At 42.7% G+C, this 13,267-nt stretch overlaps 2 protein-coding genes across 3 annotated transcripts; both read right to left on the reverse strand.

Moving 5' to 3' along the window:
- LOC142208673 (claudin-12-like) lies at positions 1–4,747 on the reverse strand. Of its 2 annotated transcripts, none has more exons than XM_075277312.1 (2): positions 4,394–4,747; positions 1–2,414 (listed from the first exon to the last, which is right to left on the reverse strand). In XM_075277312.1, the coding sequence occupies exon 2, from the start codon at positions 2,394–2,396 to the stop codon at positions 1,662–1,664; it is 735 nt and encodes a 244-aa protein (XP_075133413.1). In that variant the 5' UTR covers positions 2,397–2,414; positions 4,394–4,747; the 3' UTR covers positions 1–1,661. The 2 variants fall into 2 exon arrangements, with proteins under 2 accessions (XP_075133413.1, XP_075133414.1); XM_075277313.1 differs by having other exon boundaries at positions 4,659–4,746.
- A 3,749-nt stretch (positions 4,748–8,496) lies between these two features.
- On the reverse strand, positions 8,497–12,216 carry LOC142208682 (uncharacterized). The gene is made up of 2 exons (XM_075277328.1): positions 12,131–12,216; positions 8,497–10,003 (listed from the first exon to the last, which is right to left on the reverse strand). Exon 2 carries the CDS (start codon positions 9,985–9,987, stop codon positions 9,238–9,240), a length of 750 nt encoding a protein of 249 aa, XP_075133429.1. The 5' UTR covers positions 9,988–10,003; positions 12,131–12,216; the 3' UTR covers positions 8,497–9,237.
- Between the last annotated feature and the right edge of the window lie 1,051 nt (positions 12,217–13,267).

A 13,267-nucleotide genomic window follows, 5' to 3' on the forward strand; every position in this document is an offset into this window, starting at 1 on the left:
ACAACATGAAGAACTTTATTTGAGGATGAATGTTGTTACAGGTAATACCACATACAACAGACATAACGGTATATTAAAATACATCTGAGACATTTCCATGTAACAAATCCAGTAAAGTAATCTGCAAAATACAAACCTAAGAAATAATACAAGTCACTTAGAATATCAAATATTTCTGTACATCTTCTACATCTGACACATCTAGTCTGTACAAATGCTGTAAAGATTTAGAATGGAGAAGACTCTATGTAGAATTTTTAAAGAAAATCGCCACATTTAACAATTATTTACAACATTTCACACTGACAAAAACAAAATTCCAAAACTTTAAATACTTTCTTTCATTTTTCTTAATTTTGAGTTTGTAAATTTGTTAGCTTCCTGTTACCAGAGTGCAATGCATTGTGGGGGCTTAGATAAAAGTTACACAATGGAAAAATATGGTGTGACTATATAATACAAGATACATAGTAGATATTTTAGGTACGTATCTCTGCAGCAGATTATATCATAGCTTGTCTCAGAGGCAGCGAGACGTCTATTGCTTATGAATACTAAAAGCCGTATACAAGAAAATAGTAATAACAGTCGTATGTATGGAAGAACTTAACGCAGGATAGAGGTTAATATACTGAATCATATGAGAGACAGCTATATTCCTATCATATTCTGCCCTCAGATAGGATATCTGCATTATAGGGAACTTGACACATTAACAATGCAGTCTTGTGTGCACGCAGCATGTTATAGAGCAGGGGGAGCGGAGCAGATTGATATAAAGGATTATGGGAAAAGATTTAGTAGAACTTGTTATGTATTACTCTAAATCTCTGCTTTATCTATGCTTAGGAGTCCAGTAGGGGGGCATTGACACATCACACGTCCTCCTGCTCTATAACATCCTCCTCCATTTTCAATGTGACAAGTTCCCTTTGAAGGATGTCAAAGGAGCAGCTTTGGGGAATACGTTTTCCTTGTGGTTTCTGGTATCGATGGTCTATCCTTAGGGTAGGTGGGTGTAGACTTCGATGGGACAACCCTGCAGTACCTAAACCAGCCACTACAGTTTATGGTGAGCAAGCAGCATGGCTCATGGTATGTAAACATTACTGAGAGCTGCGTTGTCTCGGTGTAGGAGAAATGCAGCAGTCCCGATTGTAGGACCCCCACAGATCTAACACTGAAACCAGGTAACCCCTTTAACATATAGCTCTGTAGTGTAGAAAGTGGCACCAGAAGTAAAGCTTCATACCCAAAGACCTTATAGGGTTCCCATCTCAAACATTTATGCCATATCCACAGCATATGCTATATATGTTTGATAGATGCGGGTTCTGGCTATGGGTTTGCGAGACCCCCTTTTCCCATGATCTCCTCTATTTTAGTATAGATGCAAATAAAGAGGTGACTATGGATGGGGTATCATGGACTGGAGGAAGGAGACCAGAAGAACTCCTGAGAGCTTTGCTTGTCACATAAAGGGATACGGGGTTGGAGTTATATTTAACAATCTGGCGTTGCCTATTTTCTTGTAAAATGGCTGTGTTTAGGAAAAACACATTTGGAGGCAATATCTGGATAAACCTATAAAATATGAAGCATAGTGATCCCTATCACCCAGCAGTGTAGAGCATCGGACCTGGAATAAATCCTCGGTGTCACTAAACCGTGTAGGTGATAGGAAAGTCTATGTCGATGGCTGACAGGTGGGACTGAGAGGAATATGAGGGGGGGATGTAATTCTGCATATTTGGGATATGTGAGTAGAGGGGCTGCCAATAAGAAGAGGACAGAGACTTACAGTTACAATACCACACAAACAACAATCCTGCGGTGAAGAACATCCCCCCAGCGCTGCCAATGGCCACAAAGACAGCAATGTCATAGGTGAAGTATGGCCCATATTTGCTGTTTAAGATATTATTGTAAAATATGACCCAGGCAGATGGGGTGATACTCATGGCACCCGCTAAACAAAATAACATGCCCGCCACAAGATGGCAGCCAGCACTGTTGACCAGACACTTAGCCAGCTTCAGACTTGGCATGTTATTGCTGAATGTGGTGTTACATATCCCAGTTAGACACAGGATAAGGGCGGCGGCCCCTGTCAGGATACTGAAGGGAAGAGCAAACTGCAAGACACGGATGTCCAACTGGTCCACGGTGGCGTACCACTCCGTGTCATAGATCATACAGTCCCTGCTCCATTCTAGTCGGGTGCACTTCACCCATAGCCCCATGCTGACCGTCAGGTTCTTCTCATTCCTGTTAAATGTGTAGAGTTTCATCAGCCTCCATTGTGGTAGAAGAGTTGCAGCAAAGAGACCGGCTATGGAGGCTGTCCCACATACAAAAGCAAATAAAGTCACTGCGTGCACCTCCTGGCAGCCCATTGTGACCAGAGATGAAGGCTGTAAGGAAAAGCAAATCTTTATGGTTACATGTTTAATATTATTAAAGGGGTTATCTAGTCTTTAAGGTTGGAATAGGCCATCAATATTAGATCTGCAGGAGTCTGACACCCGGTACGCCACACAGATCACCTGTACCAAAGCATTGCGGGAGAGACACTGCTGCCTCGCTTCACAAACTATAACGGTGAGTGTGTGTGTGTGTATATATAAATATATATATATATATATATATATACATACACTGTAGTATCTACACTTAAACTACAGCAGCCACACTGCCTTGGTACAGTGTTGGGGGCAAATCTATTTTTGATGGCCTACCCTAAGTATAGGCCATCAATCTTAGAAATCGGATAACCCCCCTTTAAAGCTAAGGCCCCACGCTGTAGAAACGCAGCATTATATGTTGCAGATTTTGCTGCGGTTTTTTGAGCCAAAGTCAGGAGCGGCTTGAAAAGGAATGGAAAACAAAAAAAGGCAGCAAAATCTGCAACAAAAAACATTGTGATTCTGCAACGTGGAACCTTAGCCTAAAGTTTTCCTGGTTTATTAATGGATGACCCAACCAGTCAGCTTGGAAAGACTCCAGTGCTTGGGCGAGTTCTGCGACCTTTTCACAGTACTGTATATACTGTACTGTACTGTATATACAGTGCCGTATATATGTATAGCAGCTGTGCTTGAGAATGCAACTCCGCTCCATTCACGTCACTTTAATGTGACTGAGCTGCAAACAGGCAATGTGACCGATGACCATGACGTCACATGGCCTGTGAAGGAGAAGCCGTGCTCAGCTGATCTGCATGGGTCCCAAGCATCATCCCCTCTCTAATCTTCAATTGATGACCTAGCCCATATTTTATAAATCAAACACACAATTGGATATAGCCGCCTTCTTTCAAAAACAGCATTTCATCTGCCTACAGTTGCTGTTGAGTAGTATCACAGCTCATCCCCATTCTCTGCACTTCCAGACGCAACCAAAGGACAGGTGTGGCGCTGTTTTACCAGTCCTGTATGGTCCAGTTATTTTGAGGAACAATAAGTTCCAGAAATAGAACTAAAGTAGAGATGTTTGAGGGGTTTTCCATTGTGGATAATCTTTTTGATAACACATCCCATAAGTAAACTGGAATAGTATAGGTATAAGGTAGAATATTTTTATGGCCAAAACTCATCCACAAAATCCCACAATAATATAATTATACGTTATTAAACAAAGCCGCACAGACGCATAAAAATGTATATATGAATACATAAGCAGCCCTAAAGGTATGGGGCATGGCCATTCAGATCGCTATCCGATATACTCCGACAGAGTATAAGAATAAAATAATATACATTAAATAATATTAATAAACATACGACTACATACATATCAGGCACAGTGCCGATACAAAGTATGTACTGTATACCAGACCCTATGGAATATTATGTATGTGGATATTTAGAATATTTCATATATATTATTTTATTGCAATGCTCTATGATTAGTCAAAATATATCTGGACATGCCCCTTACCTTAGAGGATGCTTATCTATAGATACGTTTTTTTTTTTAATGTTTTTAACGTGTTCTTTTACATTCTAATTATATTTTTAATGGTATTTTGTGCATGCTTTTTGGCCATATACACACGCTACCTCTTTGTTGTTTACATTGGAAGTTTTGGAGGGTTGTGTGACCTTATATAGTAGGCACGGCTATATCTATATACCTGTTGTAGTCTGTCTATTGAGACTTGTCCAGCCTAGTGCTTTGATGTATTTTTTATATACTGTGTATATTCGCACCTACGTATAATACATAAATACATATCTCGTCTATGGCATCAATTTCTTTTTCTCGAAAAAATAAAAAGCGCGCTGAGAAATAAGACACCACTAAATATAACATGTTAGCCACCCTTAGATTGTAGGACACACAATATATGTCATATGTAATAACCAGCCATTAGTAAGTGTATCAGACTCACCTTCTCAGGCGCACAGTCCCTTCAGGCGATGCTCATCCTTGGTCGCAGCCCGCACTCTCATCAGACACAGATTACGGTTTCCAGGTTTAGGACTGAACCTCTGCCCCACAATTCAGACTGCGTGTATGTACTACTGGGAACCCGGACGTGTCTGCAGTGTAATAATAGCTCTGCAGTGCTGCAAGATCCAGCTGTGACATAAGCGCATGTTGTGCACTGCTACATCATGTCATATATAGAAAGAACAATCCGAGCCATCACCTACCACCCACACAGCCCAGGCTGGAGATCGGCTCCACTAGGTCACATTGCACATGCCCAGCATCCTCACAGGGGGATTCTGGGATGATAGGAGCTCTTTACCCAGGCAAGGAATCTCATTCTCCAAGACTGCACATCCCAGCATGCTCTCTGCTGCAGCCTCTGCTCAGTCTACTTCATACAGCTGCATAGACTCTTCACCGAGGGAGAGGGGCTGCTGTGTGTTACAAGAAGACGATGAACAGGGGCGCTGGTTTTAGACAAAGTGTGGCCCTGGGCAAAATTAAAAGTGAGACCCCAAATACTGATATACCAACAACACCATCATATTCTGTACATAAAGAAGGTAGTTGCAGCATTCCAGCGGCAACCCCTTTAATAATGCCCCCCTTTCTGCCTTAAAACAGTAATAAAACAACCCAAACACAATACAAATGACCACCTAATACATATTTGCACCCCTCTTATAGCACCTCCCTGCTTATAAATATTAGTGCCCCATATCAGTAATAGTCCTTCCTTTAAAAAATAGCCCCCCTTATCTCTAATAGTTCTCTCTATAAATAATCGTGCTCCCTTATAAATAGCTCCCATCTCGTAAATAGCAGCTGTCCTTATAAATCGTAGTCCCCATGATCAGTAAATAACCCCCCTTTTAAATACGTTTCCTCCTAATAATAGCCATATATATATATATATATATATATATATATATATATATATATAGTAGTTAAAGGGGTTGACCATGGACCGTAAATCACATGACCATGGTCAGACTTTTATCCTCTAGAAGTAACAGAATGAATGACAACATGCCGAACTCTAGAAAACCGCAAAGAATTGATACAAAAAGTAATTGTATATCCTTTTATTGTACATTTGTTTGTCAATATTGGTCTGAAAGTGGCCAACCCCTTTAACTTTAAGCATGAAAGGATCTTAGGGGGAAAAAAAAAATCTAAAAATACATTCCATAAATCCAATAAAATCCAACATAAAAATTCCAAAAGGTAATAAAGACATTATCAAGCAGCAATGCAAGTAAAACTTTAATCTGTTACAAATGTTTAAATGGAAATCTGCGCAATTTTATACTTTACATAAATTCAACGTAATGATTTTTTTTACGAAAAACAATTCAAGATTTTGCCTTAGATGTCACCAGTTTCCATAACTAAGTAAACGTAGTAAAGTGGACCAGACCGAACTTCAAGGATCCGTTCAATATGCGCAAACATATTAAGAAGAAATACAGAAACACTTTTGCCACTTCTGTCTTGTATTCCATATCAACAAATCAGACTGAAGCACTGCCTACCCTATAAGTGTGTGTGGGGGGGGATACATTTTAGTATAACTTGTGACTTCATATATCAAACTTTGAGTACTATATATGGATGGAAGCTATGCCCTCCAGATTTCAGAAAACAGGGATTGCACTCCCCCCAACTCAAATAGCCAAATGTCTAATTGGAAGAAATGAGGAAATGGTTCGTTTATTAAGATTACGCGTTTCGGGGGTAACCTTGAGCACTACTCTGAATAGGAGTTGTTGGAGAAAACATTTTGAAAATAGGCGCATAATGTGGTCAGAAAAAGAAAGGTAACATTACTCACCTCACCGAATCCTTCTTGGTCACTCTTAGTGGGTTAAATGTGTGACCAGCAGGTAACACTATTTCTGGTCATTATATGACATATTTTACATTACTTACCAGTTTTCCCATTTGCAGTCCTCTCTGAATTGGTGGCTGAAGACTAGCTGCCATGCACTGCACACAGTGAGTAAAGGAGAGCCTACTCTATAAAGCCAGGTTCAATGGGCAAATCAATGGGAGCCAGTCATTTCCTTTTTCTGCAAGTGGTTTGTTCCTGCTCAAAGAAAAAAAGAAGCGAGCTGCCCTTTCTTCAGGCGGATTCCGCGGCTGATTCAGCCACGGACGTACACCTCGCGACACCTCCCTCCCGACTAGACCCATTCATTTGGGCCTAATCTGGAGTGGAATACCGCACCTGGATGCCGGTGGCTAGCCATTATTTGGTCCAGAATCGGAAGCGGCCTCTGCATCAAATTCCAGACCAAAAAAACTCACGTGTGAACTCACCCTGTCTCTCTCAGAAATAGCCTCAGGACTATGCAGGACATATATGGAGATGTACTGATGTGAGTAAAGTGCTTTGGTTGCAATAGACAGCTCCAGCATGGGGCTAAGCCTATTTTTTTTCTATTATCTCATGTACTTCCGACTTACTTCTCCCACCTCCCTTCTCTATAGGCATGAGTAATATGAGCCATGTGACTTTCACAACAGTGATTTTCAGAGTGAAAGTCATTTCTCTCTGATAAGATGTTACAAAGTTGTTGAACGGACAGTGCCTATTTAACCCTTAAGTACTCTCATGAAGTCTCTCATACACCACTACCATAGACCTATCATTATGCTAGAAACCATGATAGTACTTAAGGGTTAAAGAAGATCTGTTACCAAGTACAAATTCCTAAATACCATATCTCATCTGATTCTCACTGTGCCACTGGTCAATTTGGTGTTTTTCTTTTTAAAACACGTGCACCTGTTTAAAAGATGTGGCCCCTGGTAGGTTATGGCTCTGATTCTCCAAGTGGGCGGTATCAGACAATAAAAGGTTCCCGCCCACGCGGAGAATCAGAGCTAGTTTACATGCAATCTTCCAAAGGCCGTACCTTTTTAATGGGTGGACGGATTTTAAAGAGAAAAACACCAAATTGTTCAGGGGAAAGGCAAGAATCAAATGGCGTATGAAATTTAGCATTTTCTATTTGGTGACAGGTCCTCTTTAAAGAGGACCTTTCACCATGTCCGGGCACAGGCAGTGTTATATACTGCCGGAAAGCTGACAGTGCGCTGAGTTCAGCGCACTGTCGGCTTTCCCGATCTGTGCCCGGTGTGAAGAGCTTACGGCCCGGTACCGTAGCTCTTCTATGGTCAGAAGGGCGTTTCTGACCATTAGCCAGAGATGTCCTTCTGCCTCGCGGCGCCTATCACGCTGTGCTGTGGAGCCGGGAGGAACGCCCCCTCCCTCTCCTGATAATACTCGTCTATGGACGAGCTGTGTGAGCAGAGGGAGGGGGCGTTCCTCCCGGCTCCACAGCACAGCGCAATAGGCGCCGCGAGGCAGAAGGACGTCTCTGGCTAATGGTCAGAAACGCCCTTCTGACCATAGAAGAGCTACGGTACCGGACCGTAAGCTCTTCACACCGGGCACAGATGTCAGCTTTCCGGCAGTATGTAACACTGCCTGTGCCCGGATATGGTGAAAGGTCCTCTTTAAAGATGGATCTTGAGAAAGACTTTAACCCCATTACTACAGGCCGCACCTTGTCTAAAAGTGTAGTGGTGCTTTACCCTTATATCCTGCCAATGCCACTGTCCTGATGGGTGGGGGTAGGACGTCATACTATTTAGTTGCACATGTTATGAATAACAGAATTCACGCCCTTCTCAATGAAGGATGAACATTATACCAGTCATGAAGATCACATCCTTCAAGTCAAGAAGGTTGGAAGTGCTTGTCGGAGTTACTCAACCCCACCCAACAAGTATTTATATCCATTACAGGGTGTAGATCGAACAACTACTCCATTTAGAACACACAACAGTGCCAAATCGTTCTACTTTAATTTTCAATAAGTGACTGATTCAGAACTCATGAACAAGAGCATTTTACTCTTTGCATTATTCCATGACTATAGTGTCATGAAGGAATAAACTATACAACACTTGGCTACATCCAACCCATTGAAATGGGTACACAGCAGACCCTCATTTTGATGAAAATCCCAGTACTCCGGTCCCCTACAGAATGGATCCACCGTATCCTGTGGATAGGTAATAAGCTGCAGAATTGATATAACCCCTTTAACTTCTATCTATCATTGAAGTCCATTTTTTGGGCGCCATGTGTCCTATTTTTCATGGTTTATTAATGAAATCCATTCTTTTCCACCTTCTGGGAGATGTAGAAAAAAAAACAAGACTCAAATTTACTAATAAGTAAATATTCATTTGCCCATTCACGCCTCGGTTTGATTTTATTGCATAAATCAAAAAGTGGGGACCGTCACATTTCTTGGGTACAAATTACATATGAAGGATGTCATCCATACAAATCAACCTCACACAACCTAGTCCTTGCCTTCACCTTTATATCATTATCTATTGTCTACATGATCCATTCCCTGTTCCGTCCACAATGCAGTGGTGTACGCTTATATCCTCTATGGAAGAGCTGAAGTGACTGCTATTACTAATGGCTAGATGTCATATACGTAGCGAAAGTCTTTTTAGAAAGCTCCTATGGCCTTCACTTTTCAGATGTGGTGGAACCTACAACATAACCCTCGGTATTGAAAGATCTATGTACAGGCTTTAATGTCCACCTGTATGGGACTAAAAATAGGTTGTGGAGCTACTTGGCACGTTATTTGTACGGTTTATAATACACAGAGAGTATATACGGTAAGTAGTCTTTAAGCCGGAGACCGTCATATTAAGGTTGGCCACCAGGTAGAAGACAACAGAGTACCAAAGTCTGGTCATTCTCTAGATATGGACTTTCTGATGGGCAACAAGGTGGGAGCTGTGAGTAAATGTTTTTCCACATATATTGCAGGCGTAAGGCTTCTCCCCTGAGTGTGCCCTCTGATGAATGACCAGATTTGAGCGGTGAGTGAAGCTTTTCCCACAGTCAGTACAGACATAAGGTCTTTCTCCTGTATGAACCCTCTGGTGGGTCACCAAGTTAGAGCTGATGCTAAATTTTTTCCCACACACTTCACAACTGTACGGTCTTTCTCCTGTGTGGACCCTCTGATGGGTCACAGCGTTGGAGCTGGTACTGAAGCTTTTCCCGCACTCCATGCACATATAGGGTCTGGATCCGGTGTGGACTCTGAAGTGGGTTACAAGGTTGGATTTCTGGGCAAAGCTCTTCTGACACATGGCACACGCATAGGGTTTGGTTTTTTCAATGGCCGGGTCTTGAAGGTCACAATCAGAGTTATCCACCTCCTTTTTCCCTTTAGCCTTGACTGACGTTTTCTTTGTTTGGCCATTTTGTTGACTTCTTAGCGACGGACGACTTTGTGCTTCTTTTGTTTTACATGAGAGCTTTTGTGTTGCCTTCTGATCCTTCGTCTTTTTGTTATCAGACGTAAGATTTGCGCTGCCATTGGATTTGACTTTCATTGAACTTCGCATCTTCTTGGACTTAGACTTGCCCCAGTCCTTTCTGGTTCCATAATCAGATGTTTCCATTTTTATACCAATTGAGAATGAAAAATCTATTGTCATCCAGTAAAGGTTTATGCTGAAAGCAGAAGACGAACAGGTCAATGATCAGAAGTAACCAACAAAATAAAAATTAAAAGGTTTTCCTATCTCAGATATTTATAACATAGATGCAGCAAGTGTTAAAAAATGCAGGTTCCACCTCTGGGATCCATAGCTCAAGAAATGGGGTCAGGACCCCTATCTTATCAGCCATAGGATGACAGCCACGGACATTAAACAGGACCTTTCATGGGTTGGGGCGCGTGCGGTTTTATATACCGCAGGAAAGCCGACAGTGCACTGAATTCAGCGCACTGTCTGCTTTCACGATCTGTGCCCTGGGTACAGAGCTATCAGTGCCGGCACCGTAGCTCTTCACCGTCAGAAGGGCATTCTTGACAGTCTGTCAGGAGCGTCCTTCTGCACAGCAGCGCCTATCGCTGTACTGTGAGACCGGGCAGGAACGCCCCCTCCCTCTGCTCACAGTACACATCCATAGACGAGTATTATCAGGAGGGGAGGTAGGTGTTCGTCCCCGCTCTCACAGTACAGGGCTATAGGCGCTGCTGAGAAGAAGGACGTACCAGACAGACTGTCAGGAACGCCCTTCTGATGGTGAAGAGCTACAATGCCGGCACCGATAGCTCTGTACCCGGGGCCAGATCGTGAAAGTAGACAGTGCGCTGAATTCAGAGCACTGTCGGCTTTCCAGCGGTATATAAATCCGCATGTGCCCCAACGGTGGCAGAAAACGGACACAGACTGAGTTTATATCCATTCCCTTTGACACTAGTGTAAACAACATGACTGACGCTATCTTCTGTTATGTTAGTTTGCTTTGTTACCCATTGACTCCCAACATACATGGGAGTCAATGGGTACACAAACAAGTTCAATTTTTAACTCACAGTACATAACATTTTTGTTAATTGCCCGATATAAACAAGACGCCATCACAATATGGAGCTGTTGAGACTTTCCAGATTTTATGAAAGTCAATCATAAAGTTTATCTATTCTTTTTTTTTTAATTACAGGCAACTCTATAAAATTTGGTTACAAAAAAAACATTTCTAGATATTTTAATTGATTCTTCCTTTTTTTCCCCCCAAAAAATGTTGCAACCAAGTGGTAGCTGTAAGTGAATAAGGAAATGCAAAGCATAGTAGAAACAGTGCGTGTTTGGTGGCATTTCCTTATGAGATTCCCTATAGGTGAACATGAAAAAAAAAATTCTTGTCAAAATTGTACAAATTAAAAAAAGTTTTTTTTAAAAAAAAAAATCAACAAGTAGAAAAAACAAGTTACAAATTTAATTTAAAAAATCTTATCTGCACATGGTAGAAAAATTCTGCAATATAAACTGAACCTTGGTTTGGATTTTTGGGACTCCTAAACACTGGTGAATATGGGTCAGAAAATCCAGTATGGCCATTGGCCGAGTTATTCCTTGCATCATACTTATCTGTGGGGGTCCCGGCATGTCCACAGTACGGGACAGCAGTGCTATGGCAATGCAGGGACCCTCGGATCATAGCTCACTATGATGCAAGGAGTCCCCATCTCTGCACCACATTCAGCCTGGGAAATGTAGCTAATATACATTGCAGAATTTCAGGGCGCATGGGTCCTAAATTAGCAATATGTCAATTTATGCTGCAAATTTTTACCGCAAATTTCACCCTTTGAACGGATTTCAGTGAATTGTTGTTGTAGCAAATCCACGAGAAATCTACATGCAGATTAATTGCAAAATATTCTGCCTAATGTAAACGTACCTCTAACGGGTGCTATCTTTCCACAGAAGATTTCAACCCATTTCTGCAGAGTGTGGATTACAGCTAATACAATCTCAGCCACTTTGCTGGTATTGTAAATTTTCCACCTACAAATATGAAATCAGTAGCCTATCTGAGCAGTGTGAACACAGCCTAAGATGTACAAGTCTGAGACCTAAGGCTCCTTTAGTGCCAGTGCCAGTGTGTATCAGGGCTTCACCGCCCATCCCCCACATAACTATTACACACAGTGCACAATCCCTCCACTATTCCCAGTGCAGCAGCTAATGGCAGACATAAGATGGAGGAGGCAGCGGACACAATGGCTGCAGCACAGCACACACCGCCATCTCTGCCCAATGTCCACCTCCAGGATGACAATCCTACCTGCCGCTCACGAACCAGCCTTTTGTGTATGCGCTTACATAGCAGAAGGATTCAAGCTGCCAATTAGAAGGCTGGACACGCGAGGTATTCTGGGACACGTAGTCTTTTCTGGCTACAAGATCGGGGCTCGGGACTACAACTACCAGCAGTCCGCGGGAAGGGAACAAAGGTGACTGGTGCGGAGCGGCCAATCAGCGGGCGCCGCCTCGCCTAGGTTCCAGTCAGGAGGAAAAATGCTGCTGCCCTCTAGTGGCGAATGGCCATAGTATAAATTACACAGGGAGAGAATAACAGCTGGCGGACATGGCCGCGCTCCAGGCAGCAATACATGTACATGGAAGTCTGAGACTAGCTGTATATTATATAGTAACAGTGGGAAACAGAGGCTAGCCAGCAGGAGAGGCTGTCAATGTAGTATTGTAGTGTTTATGGCCTTGTTCACACTACCATTATTCAATGTCTATTTCTCTCATTCATCATAGGACTGAAGCGGACAGATTCCCCTCCATCGGATGTCCGCCTATATTCACCCCACCGTACAGGAAGCTTTCTTTTGTCATGTTACTTACCTTTCCGACACCAGGTTCACTCTAGCACCAGGCTCTCCTGACCGCGACAGCAGGGGCTACACACGGAGATCAGTAGATCCCATTGACTATAATGGGATCCATTGGGTGTCTGCCATTGCAAAACTGAAAGAGGTGGAGAAAAAAGTCCTTGCACGACTTTTTTTTCTCCATGGATTTTCGGTGGTCTCTGCTACAGAATCTCCAGATGTGAACCCGGCCAGAAGAAAAAGCCTTGCATGCAGAACTATATCTAATTGTAGAACTAATTGTAGGCTCCACTACAAATAACTACTTCCGGACCATCCATTGGGTATATACGTCCGGCAGGTGGCTGCCTTGTTCTGCAAGGACGTACCGGTACGTCCAAGCAGAACACAGCAGCTCCACAAGATTGTGCTGAAACAGGATGCCGGCTGTAACTTCAGCCGGAGCGCCCAGAGAGATGGCAGGGAAGGTTTAGTACCTTCCCTGCCTTCTCGATCGCTGTGTATACAGCACGCAATGAGCCATGATGCAGCCGCCCTCTGACCCAGCGGTCACATGATCCGCCAGTATCAGCGTCTTCTAA

This window comes from Leptodactylus fuscus, chromosome 6 (genome assembly GCF_031893055.1).
Source record: "Leptodactylus fuscus isolate aLepFus1 chromosome 6, aLepFus1.hap2, whole genome shotgun sequence".
NCBI lineage: Eukaryota > Metazoa > Chordata > Amphibia > Anura > Leptodactylidae > Leptodactylus > Leptodactylus fuscus.